Source organism: Lynx rufus, unplaced genomic scaffold, assembly GCF_022079265.1.
Source record: "Lynx rufus isolate CCGP_SWC_20201006 ecotype Redwood Valley unplaced genomic scaffold, mLynRuf1.p SCAF_3, whole genome shotgun sequence".
In the NCBI taxonomy this organism is placed as follows: domain Eukaryota; kingdom Metazoa; phylum Chordata; class Mammalia; order Carnivora; family Felidae; genus Lynx; species Lynx rufus.
The window spans coordinates 152,329,097-152,345,962 of NW_025814845.1; the positions used below are offsets into that span (position 1 = coordinate 152,329,097).

General features: G+C 36.7%; 1 protein-coding gene across 5 annotated transcripts in view; it reads right to left on the reverse strand.

Annotated features, from left to right (window-relative positions):
- Positions 1–16,866, reverse strand: part of HMBOX1 (homeobox containing 1) — a 185,123-nt gene that overhangs the window by 44,883 nt on the left and 123,374 nt on the right. For all 5 annotated transcript variants that reach the window (XM_047090721.1, XM_047090720.1, XM_047090719.1 and 2 more), the window contains exon 5: positions 10,116–10,226. In XM_047090721.1, coding sequence (XP_046946677.1) covers positions 10,116–10,226 — 111 coding nt within the window. The remainder of the gene's footprint in view (positions 1–10,115; positions 10,227–16,866) is intronic.

A 16,866-nucleotide genomic window follows, 5' to 3' on the forward strand; every position in this document is an offset into this window, starting at 1 on the left:
CCTATGGAATAAAATACAAACTCTTAATCTAGCCCTAGAAAGGTTATAAATTATTAGAATTATGTGGAATAATGTACATATTAATAAATATATATTTATTTCTTCATAAAAAGAATACTTTATTTTTATTTTATTTATTTACTTATTTTTTTTTGAGAGAGAGAGAAAGAGACACCATGCATGTGCACATACGCTGGGGAGGGGCAGAGGGAGAGAGGGAGAGAGGGGGAGAGGGAGAGGGAGAGGGAGAGGGAGAGGGAGAGGGAGAGGGAGAGGGAGAGGGAGAGAGAGAGAGAGAGAGAGAGAATATCTTAAGCAGGCTCCATGTTCAGCACTGAGCCGGATGCAGGGATTGATCCCATAACCTGACCTGAGCTGAAATCAAGAGTTGGACGCACAACTAAGTCACCCAGGTGCACCCATACTTTGTATATTGTACCTTGTAATTAATACCTTGGGAAGTGTTTCTACTTCACTACATATAGATCTCTATGTAGATTCACCTTAATAGCTATATATTTATATGCATTCTCTTATACAGAGGCTCAATATTTTAACCAATCTTGATTTTCCTCTCCAAACCTGCTGTCTTACAGTCCTTCCCATCTGAGTAAATAGCATCCCTATTCTTCAAATTACTCAGTGCAAAATTCTCAGATTCATCTTTGACTTCTCTATTTCTCTGACATACCACATATCCAGCACATAACAAACCCTGTCAATTTTATCTTCAAAGTATATCCAGGCTCAGATCAATTTGTATTACCTCCACTAGCTTTAGAACAAGCCAGCATCATCCTTCCAAAGCCTAACTTCCTGGGATAGTTCCAAAGATGGCCTTTCACAGTAAGTCACACCTCTTGGTAATCATGCTCTTGAATGTAAGTTTGTCCTGTGACATGTTTTGACAACAGAAAACGGAAACAGTTCAAGGCTAGGTAATAAGAAGCCTTGCGGCTTCTTACTAGATCTCCCGCAATGCTGGTTCTGGGAAAAGCCAGTTGCCATATAAGAAGTATGACTAACCTGACCCTATGATACTGTAAGGAAGCCCAAGTTAGCTACATGGAGTGAAAGATGCCTGGTCAGGGGTGCTTGGGTGGCTCATTTGGTTAAGTGTCCGACTTCAGCTCAGGTTGTTATCCTCACGGCTCATGAGTTCTAGCCCCACATTGGGCTCTGTGCTGACAGCTCAGAGCCTGGAGCCTGCTTCCAATTCTTTGTCTCCCTGTCTCTCTGCCCGCCCCCCACCAAAACTGGTTCTCTCTCAAGAATACAAATGAGAAGAAAAAAATAAAACAAACAAAAAAGATGCCTGGCCAGCTCCCAGGTGCCACAATTGAGGAAAAAAAGCCATTCTGGACATTCTAGCTACATCAGATACCATGTAGAGAACAGTATAACCCAGCAGACAGAGAGGAATAAGACCTTAGGCATATAGTACCAATATAGCCATGTGGCAGTCAGCCTCCAAGATGGTTCCAAAGGATCCCTGCCTCCTGGTATTCACCCTGTTGTGTAGTTCCTTCTCATATTATACCAGGATTAGTCTGTGTGACCAATAACATGTGGTAGAAGTGATGATACATCGCTTCTGATATCAGGTTATAGAATATATATACCATGGTGTCTGTCTTAGGTGCTCTACCTCTTAGATGAATGACTTGCTTGGGGGAAAAATAGTTGCCAGGTTGTAAGGACACTTGGGGAGCCAGAGGCGATGCCCCATGTGGCGAGGACTTGGAAATCCCTGGGCAATAAGGAGGAAGGAACTGGGGCCTGCCAACCCTCACAAGAGTGGCCTTAGAGGTAGACTGTCCAGTCAGTTGATGGCTCAACTACAACCTCATGAGAACTCTGAGCAGAACCACCTTAGCTAAGCCACTACTGGATTTCTGACCCAGAGAAATTGTGAGATAATAAATGTTTGCTGGTTTTGGCTGCTAAGTGTAGGGTAATCTGTTGCACAATAATACAAAATAAATGTAAGACATTGCAACCATCTCCACTTGTTTATTTCCCCACATTCCCCAACGTACTGAGGATTATGAGTATTACTAACTATTCGCATTTACAAATTTGGCAGGCAAAAAAAATTTCCTTTAATACTGAGATTTTACTATTAATGAGTATATTTTCTTGTTTACCAAAATTCACATAACTTTTCTTGTGAATTTATGTCTTTTGCCTTTTCTTTTGAGTTATTCACCTTACTCGTGTGTTAAAACAACACCAATTGCTAGTTACACAGATTGCAACTTTTTTTCCAGTTTGTTATTCACCGTTTATCTTTATTTATGGTGTGCTTTCTGATCTTAAATTTAATGAAGTCAAATTTGTCAACCTCTTCTTTTATGGCCAATATGTTTTGTTATCATTCAGAATATTTTTACAGACCTATTGTTTGAACCCTCAATAGATATGATTTCCTATTGTGTGTGAAGTAAATATTTACCTTCTTCCTCAAATGGACAAATGTATCATCACACAATGCTTTAGAGATTCATGGCTTAAATATAGGCAGACTATGGCTTGCTGCCATAGTTTAAATAAAGTTTTACTGGAACACAGCCATACTCATTCATTTACATGTTAAATTTACATCAAAGTTTTACATTTACATTACATTTGCATCAAAGTTAACAAAGTTTAGGCAAAGGAAAAAATATGGGGTTGGAGTGTTTCAAAGTCTTTGCATTTTCTAAATGCAAGCAGGGATTACAGAATAACAAGGGCTCTAGAATCTACCTAAGTTACATTATATAAATTTTGTTCAACAGCCATGATAGAAGGTTCAAAACAGAGCCAAGCAGCTATCAAGGCTGATCAAGATGAGGTAAAAACAGACTGGCTAAGGCTGTAGTAGGTCCTTTCATCCAAAGCCTGGCTTCTGGTAAAGGATAAAGTTTCAGGGCTTCAGTGGATGAAGGATGAGGAATAGGTCAATAAATTATAATTAGCAGTTCACATTAAAACTATGGCATGCTTGGGGCGCCTGGGTGGCGCAGTCGGTTAAGCGTCCGACTTCAGCCAGGTCACGATCTCGCGGTCCGTGAGTTCGAGCCCCGCGTCGGGCTCTAGGCTGATGGCTCAGAGCCTGGAGCCTGTTTCCGATTCTGTGTCTCCCTCTCTCTCTGCCCCTCCCCCGTTCATGCTCTGTCTCTCTCTGTCCCAAAAAATAAATAAATGTTGAAAAAAAAAATTTTATAAAACTATGGCATGCTTTCTTAGTTGAGTGATAAATGGGTATAAATAAAACAAAGAATACAAAGATGAGGTTGAAGAAAAGAAACTAACTGATAATAATGGCTCTTTCTTGGTATTGGGGCTTATTGGTCATGTAACTATGCTTCTTTATTATATTCTGTATTGTCCAGTTTTTCTATAAAAAGGAAACTTAGGTGAAATAAAATTGGTCACAAAGGAAAAAGAAAGGGAGAGAGAATGAAGGAGGGAAAAAAAGAAGAGATGAAATTAAGTAGTGACCTGGTTACTTTAAAATAAATCAAGGCAATTTATAATTTATGCACAAGGTGGAAACTCTGGAAACTCTGTAATTTCAAACTTGTAAATATACTGAATTTGAAACATTACTTTTGATGTTTTTTTTCTTGTTCCTTTTTCTTTTTCAATATAGCAGTATTTAAAAATAGCACAAGCAGCATTCTGGAAATACTCCAATAAACACAGATTTATTCTAGAAACCTTAGCAAATCTAAACCCAAGAGGAAAAGGAAAAAAACCTTTTCCTAATTTGCTAAGATCATTAGATTTTGATAAATGTTTTCTTTGTATATATGATAATTTTCTTGCTTATCAGGTTTACTTTTGGGTGAGCTTTTGCCAATCAACTAACAAAAGTATGACTACAACATACTATCCCATTCAGAGGAACTAGCTTCTTCAAAAGCAATTTCTCATTGTCCCCTATGTCACACACGTGATTTCCCCGACGCTCTTGACACTGCAGTAGTGAAGAGAGAAGGCATTATTTCTGCTCTCCAAATTTATTTTACTTCATGTGCTCCCTGCATGAGCCTCCTGGCAAATTTTATTTGTTTAATTTAGAAATAGGCAGAGCAGTACCACGAGCCAAGAGGAACTCAGTAAACCCTGTCTGCTATAGCAATGTTTAAATTAGACAAGGGAAAAGACTGCTGAGCTTAATTTGATTAAATAAAGGGGGGTTTGATGTCAACCACGGTGAATTTAGTACACACTTCTTTAAAAAAATAGGTATTTTCTTGTAAATGTTTTCATAAGAAACAAGATAAAATGTATTTGATCAGTTTCCATCAGTCCATTTTATTCATACTCCTTGGCAGGCTTTGGGATATGCTGGGAAATTCTAATGATGCGTCTGTTATCAGAGAACTACACTGTATCTATATCAACTGGATTATCAGTAAAAACAACCTAAATATCTACTCTATTCTTTTTCTTGCTGAGTCTACTTAAAAAGAGACTAAAAAACAAACAAACAAACAAACAAAATCCTGTATCCAAATGGATCCAGAATGAAAAGGTTGAAAAAAAAAAGAACTTCAGTCAAGGTAATATAGAGAGAAATGATCTGAGCCCAAGAATAGAGGGACAGAATGTACAAACATTTTTTAAATTTATTTTCTAAATACTTATATTTAGAAAAAAAGCACTTTTCATCTTAATGATTTTTCTTAATTTTGCATTTTCCCTCCAGAATATATGCAATGGGATGGTACCATTTCCATTTATTCTGATGAGCAGGTAAAAAATTATGATATAAAAGAACTTATCAATAAACAGGTCTGGACTATGTGAACCTAGGTTCTGTAGTTTTTATATCTTGAAAGCTGTTAACAAGGCAGGTTAATTTCTTTTTTTTTTGCCTCTCTCTCTCATTCCCTCCCTTCCTTCTTTCCCTTTCTTCCTCCTTCTCTCTTTTCCATGAAACTTTGTATGTACTTTTTGAATATATAGTACAAGTACAAAATTGATAAAGATACAAAAGGTTATACAGTTAATAGTATTCCTGCTACCTTGTACTCCCAGTCTCTCTGAGCCTCCACAGAACTTTTCTTAGGTCCAAATACAGCCTGCTAGAGATGTTCTATGTTTACATAAGCATATACATGTGTGTATGTATTCCCTCTATATAAATGGCAGTATACTCTAATGTTTTCACCTTACTTTACTCACTTAAGAATTTGATATTTCTACATATAAGTTTAACTCATATAAAGCCCTCTTTAAAAACTAGCTATTTAGTCTCCATACTATTCCATTTTATAGATATACTATAATTCATTTAACTGGTTCTTGACTGAGAGGCATTTAGGTAGATTCCAATCACCCCTGCAATGACCTGCAAAGAAAATTCTCATGTACTACAAGCAACTAATGACTGGACAGTGCATAAGCTATTTTTAGGTGTTAACATAATTTTAGTTCATCTTATCTAAACAGAATAGTAGTTTCAAAGGTCCATGAAGAAAAAACAATACTAATTCTTCAGCTACAATCAAAGGTTATTTTAAAGTCAACAAAGATGCATTTATACCTAGAAAGAATTCTATACCATATTAGCTCTTATACTGAAGGTGAAAATGCAATGAAAAACTTCTAAAAATTAACTTTCAATCACTAACATCCAATTACTGTTAATGCTATGAAAACTACCAGTTGACAATTATAAACTTACCCTCCTCTCTTCAGCTAACTTTAAATTTTGTCCTACAGAAAACCAGACTAGAAAGAACTTGGAACCTATATGGATTTGGTTTTCAAATAAAAATAGGAAGTCCTTTAAAAAGGGGACAATCAGCAATACAACTTCATTGAAAACCAAATGTACATAATTAGAGGAATTTAGTTTTTTATTATTTACTTTTAAGTAAACTGTACATCCAACATGGGGCTCAAACTTACAACCCCAAGATCAAGAGTCACATGCTCTACCAAATGAGTCAGCCAGGTGCCCCTAGGGGAACTTATTTTTAAAAGGAGGTACTAGCTCCTTAAAGAAACCAATTCCTGGGGCGCCTGGGTGGCGCAGTCGGTTAAGCGTCCGACTTCAGCCAGGTCACAATCTCGCGGTCCGTGGGGTCCGTGAGTTCGAGCCCCGCGTCGGGCTCTGGGCTGATGGCTCAGAGCCTGGAGCCTGTTTCCGATTCTGTGTCTCCCTCTCTCTCTGCCCCTCCCCCGTTCACGCTCTGTCTCTCTCTGTCCCAAAAATAAAAAATAAACGTTGAAAAAAAAATTAAAAAAAAAAAAAAAAAAAAAGAAACCAATTCCTTATCAACAGCTGGATGAATGCTATTAGTGTTTTCCCATTTTCCTGTTTTAATGCCCTAGTTCCACCTTCCTCCAATTTCCTGATAATGGTTTAGTGGAATTCTGATCCCAAGACAAACTGAAATAAAAAATAAGATAAAAAACAAAACATTTTTTTTTTGTTTTTAGTGATTATTTATTTTTGAGAGAGAGAGAGAGAGAGAGAAACAAAGCATGAGCAAGGGAGGGGTAGAGACAGAGAGGGAGCCACAGAATCCAAAGCAGGCTCCAGGCTCTGAGCTGTCAGTACAGAGCCCAACGTGGGGCTTGAACCCATGACCTGAGCTGAAGTCAGATGCTTAACTGACTGAGCCACCCAGGTGTCCCTCTTTTTTTTTAAGTTAAGAAAATTTACTTTTACAAACCCTTGTGTAGAGGGCTTTCAATAGAACGCAGCTAGGGAGCTGCTTTGCTATGTAGGAAACCTGGACCCAGAAGCAGGTCACCTACGAATGGTTTAGCACCAGGTTCCCCACCAAAGTGCACTGCGTGAGGGGTGAGGGGTGGTCCCCTCTCCAGCCGACCCGTTTCCTGACCTAGGGGCTCTCTGTACCCCACCGGTCCTGACCCCAGGCTGTATTGCTCCATCTGGGTGGGATTCTGACATAGACACATTTAATCATAATCCCACAGATGGCAGCTTTGTCCCATTGGCTCCTCAGCCAAGCACTCAACAATTTTTAATAAAACAGCTTCAGAAGAACACTATATCACCCCAGTGCTAAAAACTGGACTCCAATAGTAGTAGTATTCCACAGTCAGCAGTGCTATCAGATCAGCTACAACAACAAGGCTGCGGTGGCCTGAGAGCTGTACCTTAGTCCCCTTCCTCTTTCTGGTGAATTTATTTTCCTGGCATCCTAGTCTCCTCCTGGAATTAGAGCTCAGCCTTGAAATCCCAGTGTGAGATAGGAATGTAGCCTCACCAACTGTGATGATATGTCAAGGCACTGTTCTAAGTGCCAATGCAAGAGACAAAAATCCCTTTTCTTATAGAGGATGAATGCCTGACACAGTTGGCCGGTATTTGTCCTTCAAATTCTTCACTATTCTGCCCTATACATTTTGGAATATCTTGACAATCTCTCTGGTGTTCCCTCCTGGCAGACAATTGCTGAGATGTGCCAGGTTTATGAACCCCCTAGGTATAGCTCCTTATTTACCTACCTGAACCTTTGTTATCAGCCTAAACTGCTCTATTAAGCAGACCAAGTGCCAAGTTTTTGTCATTCACTATCTGATTTGCTTTGTTGTATGTGAGTCATGGATGAAGTGATGTCTTTGGGAAGACTGCTTAGAGTTGAGTTTTAAGTGTTGCTTCAAGTATGATTTTATCTTAAGACTGTCTAATAGGGTAGCCACTAGCCACATGTGGCTATTGAGCACCTAAAAGTGGCTGGTTGAAAATGGTGTGTGCTTCAAGTGTAAAATACACTTGAATTTCAAAGAATAAGTATAAAGAGAAAGAAAAAGAGAAAGAAGTCTCAATAATTTTGAAAAGTATCGAATTAAACTTGAAGGGTCAATATATCTTTGCTAAATAAAATAGATTATTAAAATTAATTTTAGCTGTTTCTTACTTTTTAAAATGTGGCTACTAGATAATTTTAAATTACATGTCATTTGTATTGTATTTCTATTGAATTGTGCCCCTTTAGAACATTTAGCTAACGGCAGCAACAATAGAGTCATTAGTTTGAGAGATCTGCTTGCCTATCTACCTATCATAAGAATACCTAAAAATGAAAGTTCTTTGCAGAAAAACTGCCAGCTAATAAATGTTGAAGGAATACTAAATACATAAGATCAACACCATTTTGCAATCCCCAACAGAATAACTCATTAAGTAAGCATCATCAATGGATGCTAAAACCATTAACAAAAGTTTGCTGTTCATCCAGTGACAAAATGACACCCTACAGATTATTTACAAATTGCAAAGACAAGATCCAGTGGTTCTTACTTTAACAAATGATCGAACTTAGCATATGAACAGTGCTACAACCTGACATTACATAAACCTTGATACATGAGGTAAACGTTACTCACAAAGCATTTTGCCCCAATGTTTGTGAACATTTTCAAACATACAGAAACAAAGAAGAAATTTTATGATGAAAATCTATACTCATATCATATAACATTGTACTCATTTACTTTATCACATTATCTACCTCCTTATCCACTTTATTTTGATGCATTTCAAAGTACATTGTAGACATTACTACATGCCCTCTCTAAATAATCTATGAAGTATTCTTGCCAAAAATGTTTAATTTGAATCTAATCAAGCCTCTAATCCTAACTTGTAGTTTACAGGAAATACAGGCACTAGAGAGGAATAATTTAATTGACCCTAAGAGGAAAGAGAAAAATGCAGAATATGGGACATTCTGTAAGGTTAGAGAGTTTAAAAAGTTTATGTTATGAAAAAAAAAAAAGTTTGAGTGACCAGACTTAAGAGTCTAAAGAGATATGACAAATTCCAATTTGTCAACCTAAATCAGATACTATTTGATTAAAAAAAAAAGACATTCTTGCAACTAGAGAAATAGGAATATAAACTAGATGTTTGTATCTATTATATAACTATAGGGGCTGTGGTTATTCAGGCGATTATTCTTTTATTCAGGAGAGGAATGCTGAAGAGAAGGACAGGTGTATACATGCATATACATAAATAGATTTTTAAATTTATTCATTTATTTTACAGGGATAAAGCAAATACAGCAAAATGTTAACAATTATTGTATCTAAAAAGAGGGTAAACAGGTGTTCACTGTGTTGGTCTTTCAACTTTTCTGTACATCTGAAACATTTCAAAATAGAAACTGGGGGAGGGTAGATAAAAAAAAAAAATCCATTGCAGAGATGTTGATATGGTCTGTCTATTTTGTCCTGCCTGGGCCTTTCAGATCAGGAATGTGATCTTTAAAAAAACAAAAACAAAAAACTTACCACTCACATACACATAAATATGTTTTGCAACAGTATTTCTACTTCAGAGTCAATACTATTATTAGCTAAGTCTTCAATATGCAATATTCCAACTGATGATTTAACCTATAATAAGCAATGGCTTTAATGCTGTGCTATTACAGAATACAGCTCAATCACAAGGCTAACCTTGAGATCAGGCTCGCTGCCACCAGTCTGTGTAGTGTGTAGATTGATACAGGCTGTCATACAACATCAGACTCTATATACCATTTGTTAAGGGTATCCTACAACAGATCTTGCCTACTCCTGGCAACTTCAGACATAAAGGTTCTCGTGATCTTTTTTCCTTCAGATTTCATTCTACTTTCCAACCTATTGCTGCTGCCAAAGTCATCAGGGCAGTTTCAATCTAAAGTCCAAAGACATGCTCATCATCCAGGTAATTAGAAATAGAAGATCATTAGCAGAGATCACTGGATACAGTATAGAATAAACTAAATAAAAGTATGAAATTAACATTATTAACTAAAGTAACATTTAGAAAAAAAATAGATATGGAATCTTATGTGTGAACCTATAGTTGAAAAAAGAAATCAGCCACTGCTGCTTTCAAACTATGGTTAGAAAAAGCATATAACCTGGAAACAAAGAGGTGCCTTGGAGGAAGGAGTGAAAAGGACTAGTATTAGACACTAAACTAAAAACTGATATAATCAGGGCTTAGGTTTTACAGTTTAGAAGGAAAAAGGAACAACAGGAAAGTATGAAACTACCTTAGTGAAGACAAGTCAGCATACAAATTTAAAAAAGTAATTAATTATAGTCTTGTTTCAGATGCAATAAAATAAGGAAATGATATTTACCAGGGTTTGTCTTCTCAAGTTGATACCATCGGTAAAATGCTCTTTTCTTCTGTTCGCTCAGGTCTGATCCCTGCTGCAACAGCCAATGAGAGATCCGGCTCTGACTGATCCCTGTGTAGAAAGAGAAACAGCTGTTGCGGGTACTGAAATTACAGGGAAGCTGAGGGCTATGTCGGTCCTAGGTTAGTGGGTGCTTTATTCTCTGTGTTACTCTATAAGGAAGCAACTCGAGCAAACTCTCTCCTGATAAGACTTCTTTGTAAAGGCTGACTGCCCGCCCTGGCTAGAATATACTCAGCAATGATCTACTAGAGGTGAAAGCATTTTATTAACTGAGACTTGAAAGTGGTCTCTAAAATTAATCTATAAGCTAGGTTCATGTGAGATAAATGAAGAGATTCCTAATTAATAGTTATATGTCAGAAGTCTATTAGATTTGTGCTCCTTCTATCACCACCTATACCCCAATCCTGGTTGAGAATATTAGAACTTTTACCTGATACTGAGAAGAAAAAAAAAAAAATGAAGCCAGCAAGTTTTGCTATTCATTACAAATACTGATGAAAAAGATTTAGGGACTGAGAAAGGAGAGGTCATGAAAACCTTTTCAATAAGGTTTCTGGCTTATTTGTTAATTTACATAGGTGTTTTCAGACGTGTTACTATTAGTACAGGTAATGAAGAATTGAAAGAATTTTAGAATTAAGCTGCAGGATGACCTCTTAAGAAATCTCAAGAGGTAAAGACATTCTTCTAAGACACCGACTCATAACAGTAAAAAAACTGAATAGAATATAAAGCAGTAGTTTTCAACTACCTCCAAAAAGTTCCTGACAGCAATTAATTAGAAATGTGAAAAACGTCCACATCTGAAAGTAAAAACACGTGTCTAAAACTTACTAGTATGAGAATCATGCTTCTTCTGGTCATTGTAGCTATTCCAAAATGAATAATTCAATATACAACTGGCAAAAGCAAAGAATAATAGGAAAGATAAAACTCTCTTATACACTCATAAGGCATCTTCCAGAAGACCCTTCAGTTCTCACAGAGGGTTAACAGTATCTAAATTCTCCCAAGGAATTACTCATGGTAACTGGATAGTACAGAATGCCACCTGTGCCAACACCTGTTTAAAACCATAATGCACAATAGGAAGGGTGCTATCATGGAAGTAATCACACCTCCTAACATGAGAAGAAGCTGGAGGTCTGGTGATCACATTTAACTCATTAAAAGCAAGCCCCTGGAGTTTCATACTTTAAAAACCAATGTTAATAGAATATTTCAGGAAACCAGGGAAAGGAGATTTGTTAAAAGAAAGGTTGGGGTTCGAAGAAAATTTCTCTGATTGGAAATACCCTTCACTTTCAAGGGTGAAAGTCAAATAGGTTCTAAAACCTAAGTGATTACATTATCAAGTAATTCACAGTAGTTTTCCAGCGGACTGAAGATGTATGTGATGCAGGTGTTGGCAGCTAGCACTGTATGCTTGTTCTAAGAGAATGCAAATTATTCTGGATAATTAAATTGGCTGTGTTTAGCAATGCTTTCACCAAAAGTCTAGTTTCAGATATTATACTACCTTTTACACTACTTTTAAACAAGATGAAAAAAACAACCATTTCCCACTATGAAATCAAAATTGGTTTTCAGGTCATAAAACGAAAATATTTAATATGGATTCTTCATATTGGCACCATACTACTCGAAACCAGAGGTAATTTGAGAAAAATCTGTTGAGAAAATAAAAAAAAAGAATATACAGAGATTCTGAAACTTTCAGTATTAAATCTGCACACAGATCACAGAGCCAGTAGATATTGGAACTGTCCAGGTTCTGGTGGTGCTGTAGTGGAGGAAGAGGGAAAAAGCCCATCAAAGGAGATTAAATTATGATCTAGTCACATAATAAAATATTGGGCAGACTTTTTTTTTTTAATGTTTATTTATTTTTGAGAGAGAAAAAAAGAGAGAGACAGAGTATGAGTCAGGACGGGGCAGAGAGAGCCAGAGACACAGAATCCAAAGTCTCCAGGCTCGGAGCTGTGAGCACAGAGCCCAACATGGGGCTCAAACTCACGAACTGCAAGATCATGACCTGAGCTGAAGTTGGTGCTTAACTGACTGAGCAACCCAGGCACCCCTGGGCAGACTTCTAAAAATATTCAAAAACAGCCATCAAAAACAAATAATAACAAACCAAACAAACAAAAAGGCATCAATACCAAATGGCTGGCAACAACGTACAATATATGGAACTCTCATACTGCTGATGGAAGGGTAAGAAGTCAGGGCCACTTTGGAAAACAACTGGGCAGTATCTACTAAAGGTGAATAAATGCATACCGCATGACCTAGTAATTTCTTTCCTTGATATACAGCAATTTGTACATACTCAAATAGAAGCATGTGCAAAAGGCATGTACATCTTGTACATGTACAGACCCACAGGAGCATTTATTCATAATGATCCCCAATCTGAAACAACTCAAATGCCTATCAACAGGAGAATACATAAAAATAATGATTTATACATTCAACTAGAGACTACCATACCAAATAGCAAAAGGATACACAAACCACTGCTATATGCAACCATATGAATAAATCTCACAAAAATAATATAGGCCAAAAAAAGTTAGATGCACATAAAAAAGTCACACACAACTATATGACTCAATGCATATACAGCTAAAACACAGACACAATTTATCTATATGGGTGGCAATCAGAATAGTGGTTACCTACAGTTAGGAGAGGCCGTATAAAGAAGGGTTATGTAGTGATTGGCATCATTATTGATCTTGATCTGGGTGACAGTTATATGTGTATATTCACTTTACAGAAATCATTAAGCTAGACACTTTTTACTGAATATTTCAATTAAAAAAAAGTTTGTCCCAAACATTTTCAAAATTGTAGGCAATGTTTAAAAGAATACATTGATATGTATCAATACGGAAAGATGCCCATGAATAAATGAAAAAGTACATAGTTTTATGAATATATTTTTACATAATCTACATTGTTTTGTGAAGTAACAAAACCTTATATATAGAAAGATACACAACAGGAATTCAGAGTGGCATATTTTTCATACATTGTATACCTCTACATTATTTTCTTAATCTTTCTACAAATATGTATTAGTTTATTTTATATTTAGCCTTTCCTTATAAACACTACATACTTTGTTGGTTGCTTTAAAAACACTGTAATGATGCTAAACAACAGAGATGTGCAAAAAGAAGTTAATTTCAGCCTTCCCTCACCAATTCCACTGAGGTAAGTAATGTTAACTGTTAATTTATGTTGTTCCACAATTTTCTCCATATGTAATTATTAATTTATAAAACAAAAGAAGATAATAAAGAATATCCTGTCTAGTCTTTTATGTGTGCAGATAATAAACAAAGAACTTCTTCCCTGTAAATTTAATTCGTTTTCATATACTAAATACAGAAAACAAAGTAATAAAGCAAGTAGTTTTTTCCAGAAGAGGTACTACAAAAGCTGAGTATGTACAATAACACGTTTCACAGTCATTTTTCTTGGTTAGCAGCTTGCTGATAGGTGAGGTTCCTCTAACATGCATCCTTCTGTGGCTGGTCCATGCCTTTGGTCCATGGTTCAGTTGAGTTGGTCCATGCTTCAACTGAGGTAGGTGTCAGAAAGCCCTGCTGCTTTTGTCTGCTTTGGTACTCCTTCTTGGGAGAAAAACTCCCTAACTCCCCTCCCACTGCTGAAAAAAATAAAAAGTCATTCTCCACATGTTTTAGCTCCTCATAACCCCTTCTCCACCTTTCACAGGGCAGAAGAAAGGAAAAATTTACATATAACTTTCATACACTCAGAAACTACAACTAACCCCCATTAATTTCTTTCCAATAAGAAAGTGATGGATCACAAAGGACAAAAAAATGCCAGTCTCATGCACATTCTTTTCTGAGCTTCAGCTTTGTCACGCTCCTTCCAGTTCCTCAAATGCCACGCTCCCTTCCACTAGAGGGCTCTCTACCACAACCCAATCTGGTCAAAATCCCTAATGCTACAATTTAAATGTTCTCTCTTCCTTCCGCTTCCTGTGGAAAGCCACAACTACTGACCACTCCCATCATCTTCATCTTTGAAATGCCAGATACAACTGCCCAGTGCGAGTTTTCAGTCAGCTTCAGGGACTGCTTTGCTAGCTCCTTAAATGCTAGTGTCCCAAGGGTTCCATCTCTAAGAATCTTCTCTTACTCTACACACTCTTCCTTTGGTCATCTCAACTGTCAATAATCGTGACGTTAAAATTCTAAGTGTCGATGACTTCCAGAGCACCAGACTGTTATTTCAACCATCTGCTAGATACTTTCATGAAATTTTGCCACAGGTATTCAATATCCTTAATTTAATTCATTATCCTCCTCCTTTAAATCTGCTCTTCTTCTGTGCCCCCCCCATCTCAATTTTACCTACCATTCTATTCTTTCCTCCAAATCTCACATGCTTACTATATCCAATCACTTCTTAAAATTCTCTTTATGTTCTCTCTAATTCTCATGTCTGCAGTTTGGAATCTCACCCCCTTTTGCCTGGAGAAATGAAATAACTTTGATACAAGAACAAGCCATCTAAGATCCACAAAGTACAAAATCCTCATGATCAGATCTTTTTTATTACAAGATCATTGCACAGTTGAAAAAGTAAAATGTGATTCTTCAAGTAATTTTCTACCTGAGAACTGCAGTCATCTCTATAATTTACCTTCCACAGTGTAACCAGAGTTGTATCTCAAAAGTTTTAAGTTAAAACACATTCTCCATAGGGGCGCCTGGGTGGCTGAGTCAGTTAAGCATCCGACTTCAGCTCAGGTCATGATCTCACAGTTTGTGAGTTCGAGCCCCACGTCGGGCTCTGTGCTGACAGCTCAGAGCCTGGAACCTGCTTCAGATTCGCCCCCTCTCTCTGCCCCTTCCCTGCTCATGCTCTGTGTCTCTCTGTCTCTCAATAGTAAATAAACGTTAACAAAAATAAAATAAAAAACACATTCTCCATAAAAATAATTCACTAACATGCAGAAAAAAGTCCATCCTCCATCTCAACTTATCTCTTATTCCCTATCCTAGAAATATCCTTGTTTATTTGGCATGAAACCTTCCAGACTCTTTCCTATGCACTTATGTCTTTTAAGACATAAACATGTATCTGTATACATATATAGTTTTTTAAAAAAAACCCACACATTTGTAGTTATTCTATACGTAATAAGTAATGTTTCGCACATAATGCCTTGGAATTTTCTCATGTAGTACATAATGAATTTTCATCATTCTAATGGCTATGTAATATTCTACACCACAATCCACCTACATATCTACCTGTTATTGAACATTTCAGTTGTTGCTAATGGTTTAATTATATATGATATATACATGACATATATGATATATATATATATATATATATATATATATGCACACACACATATACACACACACGATACAGGATAATTATGGTTTAATTACACATGATGATGAAATAAGCACTCTATGCATATCTCTGTGCATATGAATGGATATTTTAGAAGAGAGTCACAAGAATGGAATTTTTGATTCATAGTATATGAGCATTTAAGTTTGTGACAATACCGAAGAGGATTGTACCACATTTTATACTCTAACCAAGTGATGAGAATGTCTCCTTACATTCTCACGATTATTGAATACTATAAAACTTATTTTTGAAAGTCTTTCATTTTGAAATACATGCTCATTATAAAAAAAATTATAAGCAATTCAAAAGGAAAAAAAATAAGAGGAAAACTAATTTAAAAAACAAAACAAAACACAGGAGCACCTGGGTGGCTCAGTCAGTTAAGTGTCCAACTTGTCCAACTCTTGATTTTGGCTCAGGTAATAATCTCATGGTTCGTGAGATCAAGCCCCATGTTGGGCTCTGTGCAGACAGTGCAGAGCCTATTTGGGATTCTTTCTTTCCCTCTCTCTCTCTCTCTCTGCCCCTCCCCTGGTCATGCAGTGCACTCTCTCTCTCAAAATAAATAAGTAAATAAATAAATAAATAAATAAATAAAAACATACACATCTAAAACAAAACCAAAACCCCCAAAACCCCCCACCCCCACACGCATCCAAATTCTCACCACTAAAATATAACTATACTCATAACAAGATCATCCCAAGCATATGTAGACATAGGATAGGCAGAATTACTAAAATGACATACTACAGACAAAATTTAAAAAAATAAAAACATAAAATTCAGTCTGATTTAGATGTAAGAAAAAAATTTTTAATAAACTAGAGTGTAAATAAAGATCAATTCAACTTTAGTAAATGCTTCTGTGAATTTAGCAAATTCAAATAAGATACCTAAAAAAATGCATTAAAACAAGAAAAAGGATTATACAAAAGCACTGGGAGGCTGGAAGCATTACTTTCTGACTTCTGGCCAGAATGTAATGGCTCCTGGCTAAAAAGCTGAGGAATTAGCAGGCTGTGGTGGCCAGGCTCTAAGATGACCCCTAATAATCCTCTTTGTCTTCCTCCTTTTGTGTAATCCCCTCCAACACTGCTTGAGGGTTGGTTTATGCAACTAACAGACTATGGCAGAAATGACAGTCTGCGACTTCTGTGCTAGGTCACAAATGACATTACAGTTTCTGCCTTGCTCTGAAAGTTGGTTCTGAGGGAAGCTAGTTGCCATGCTGTGAGACCACTCAACCAGACCTATGGATAAACTTACA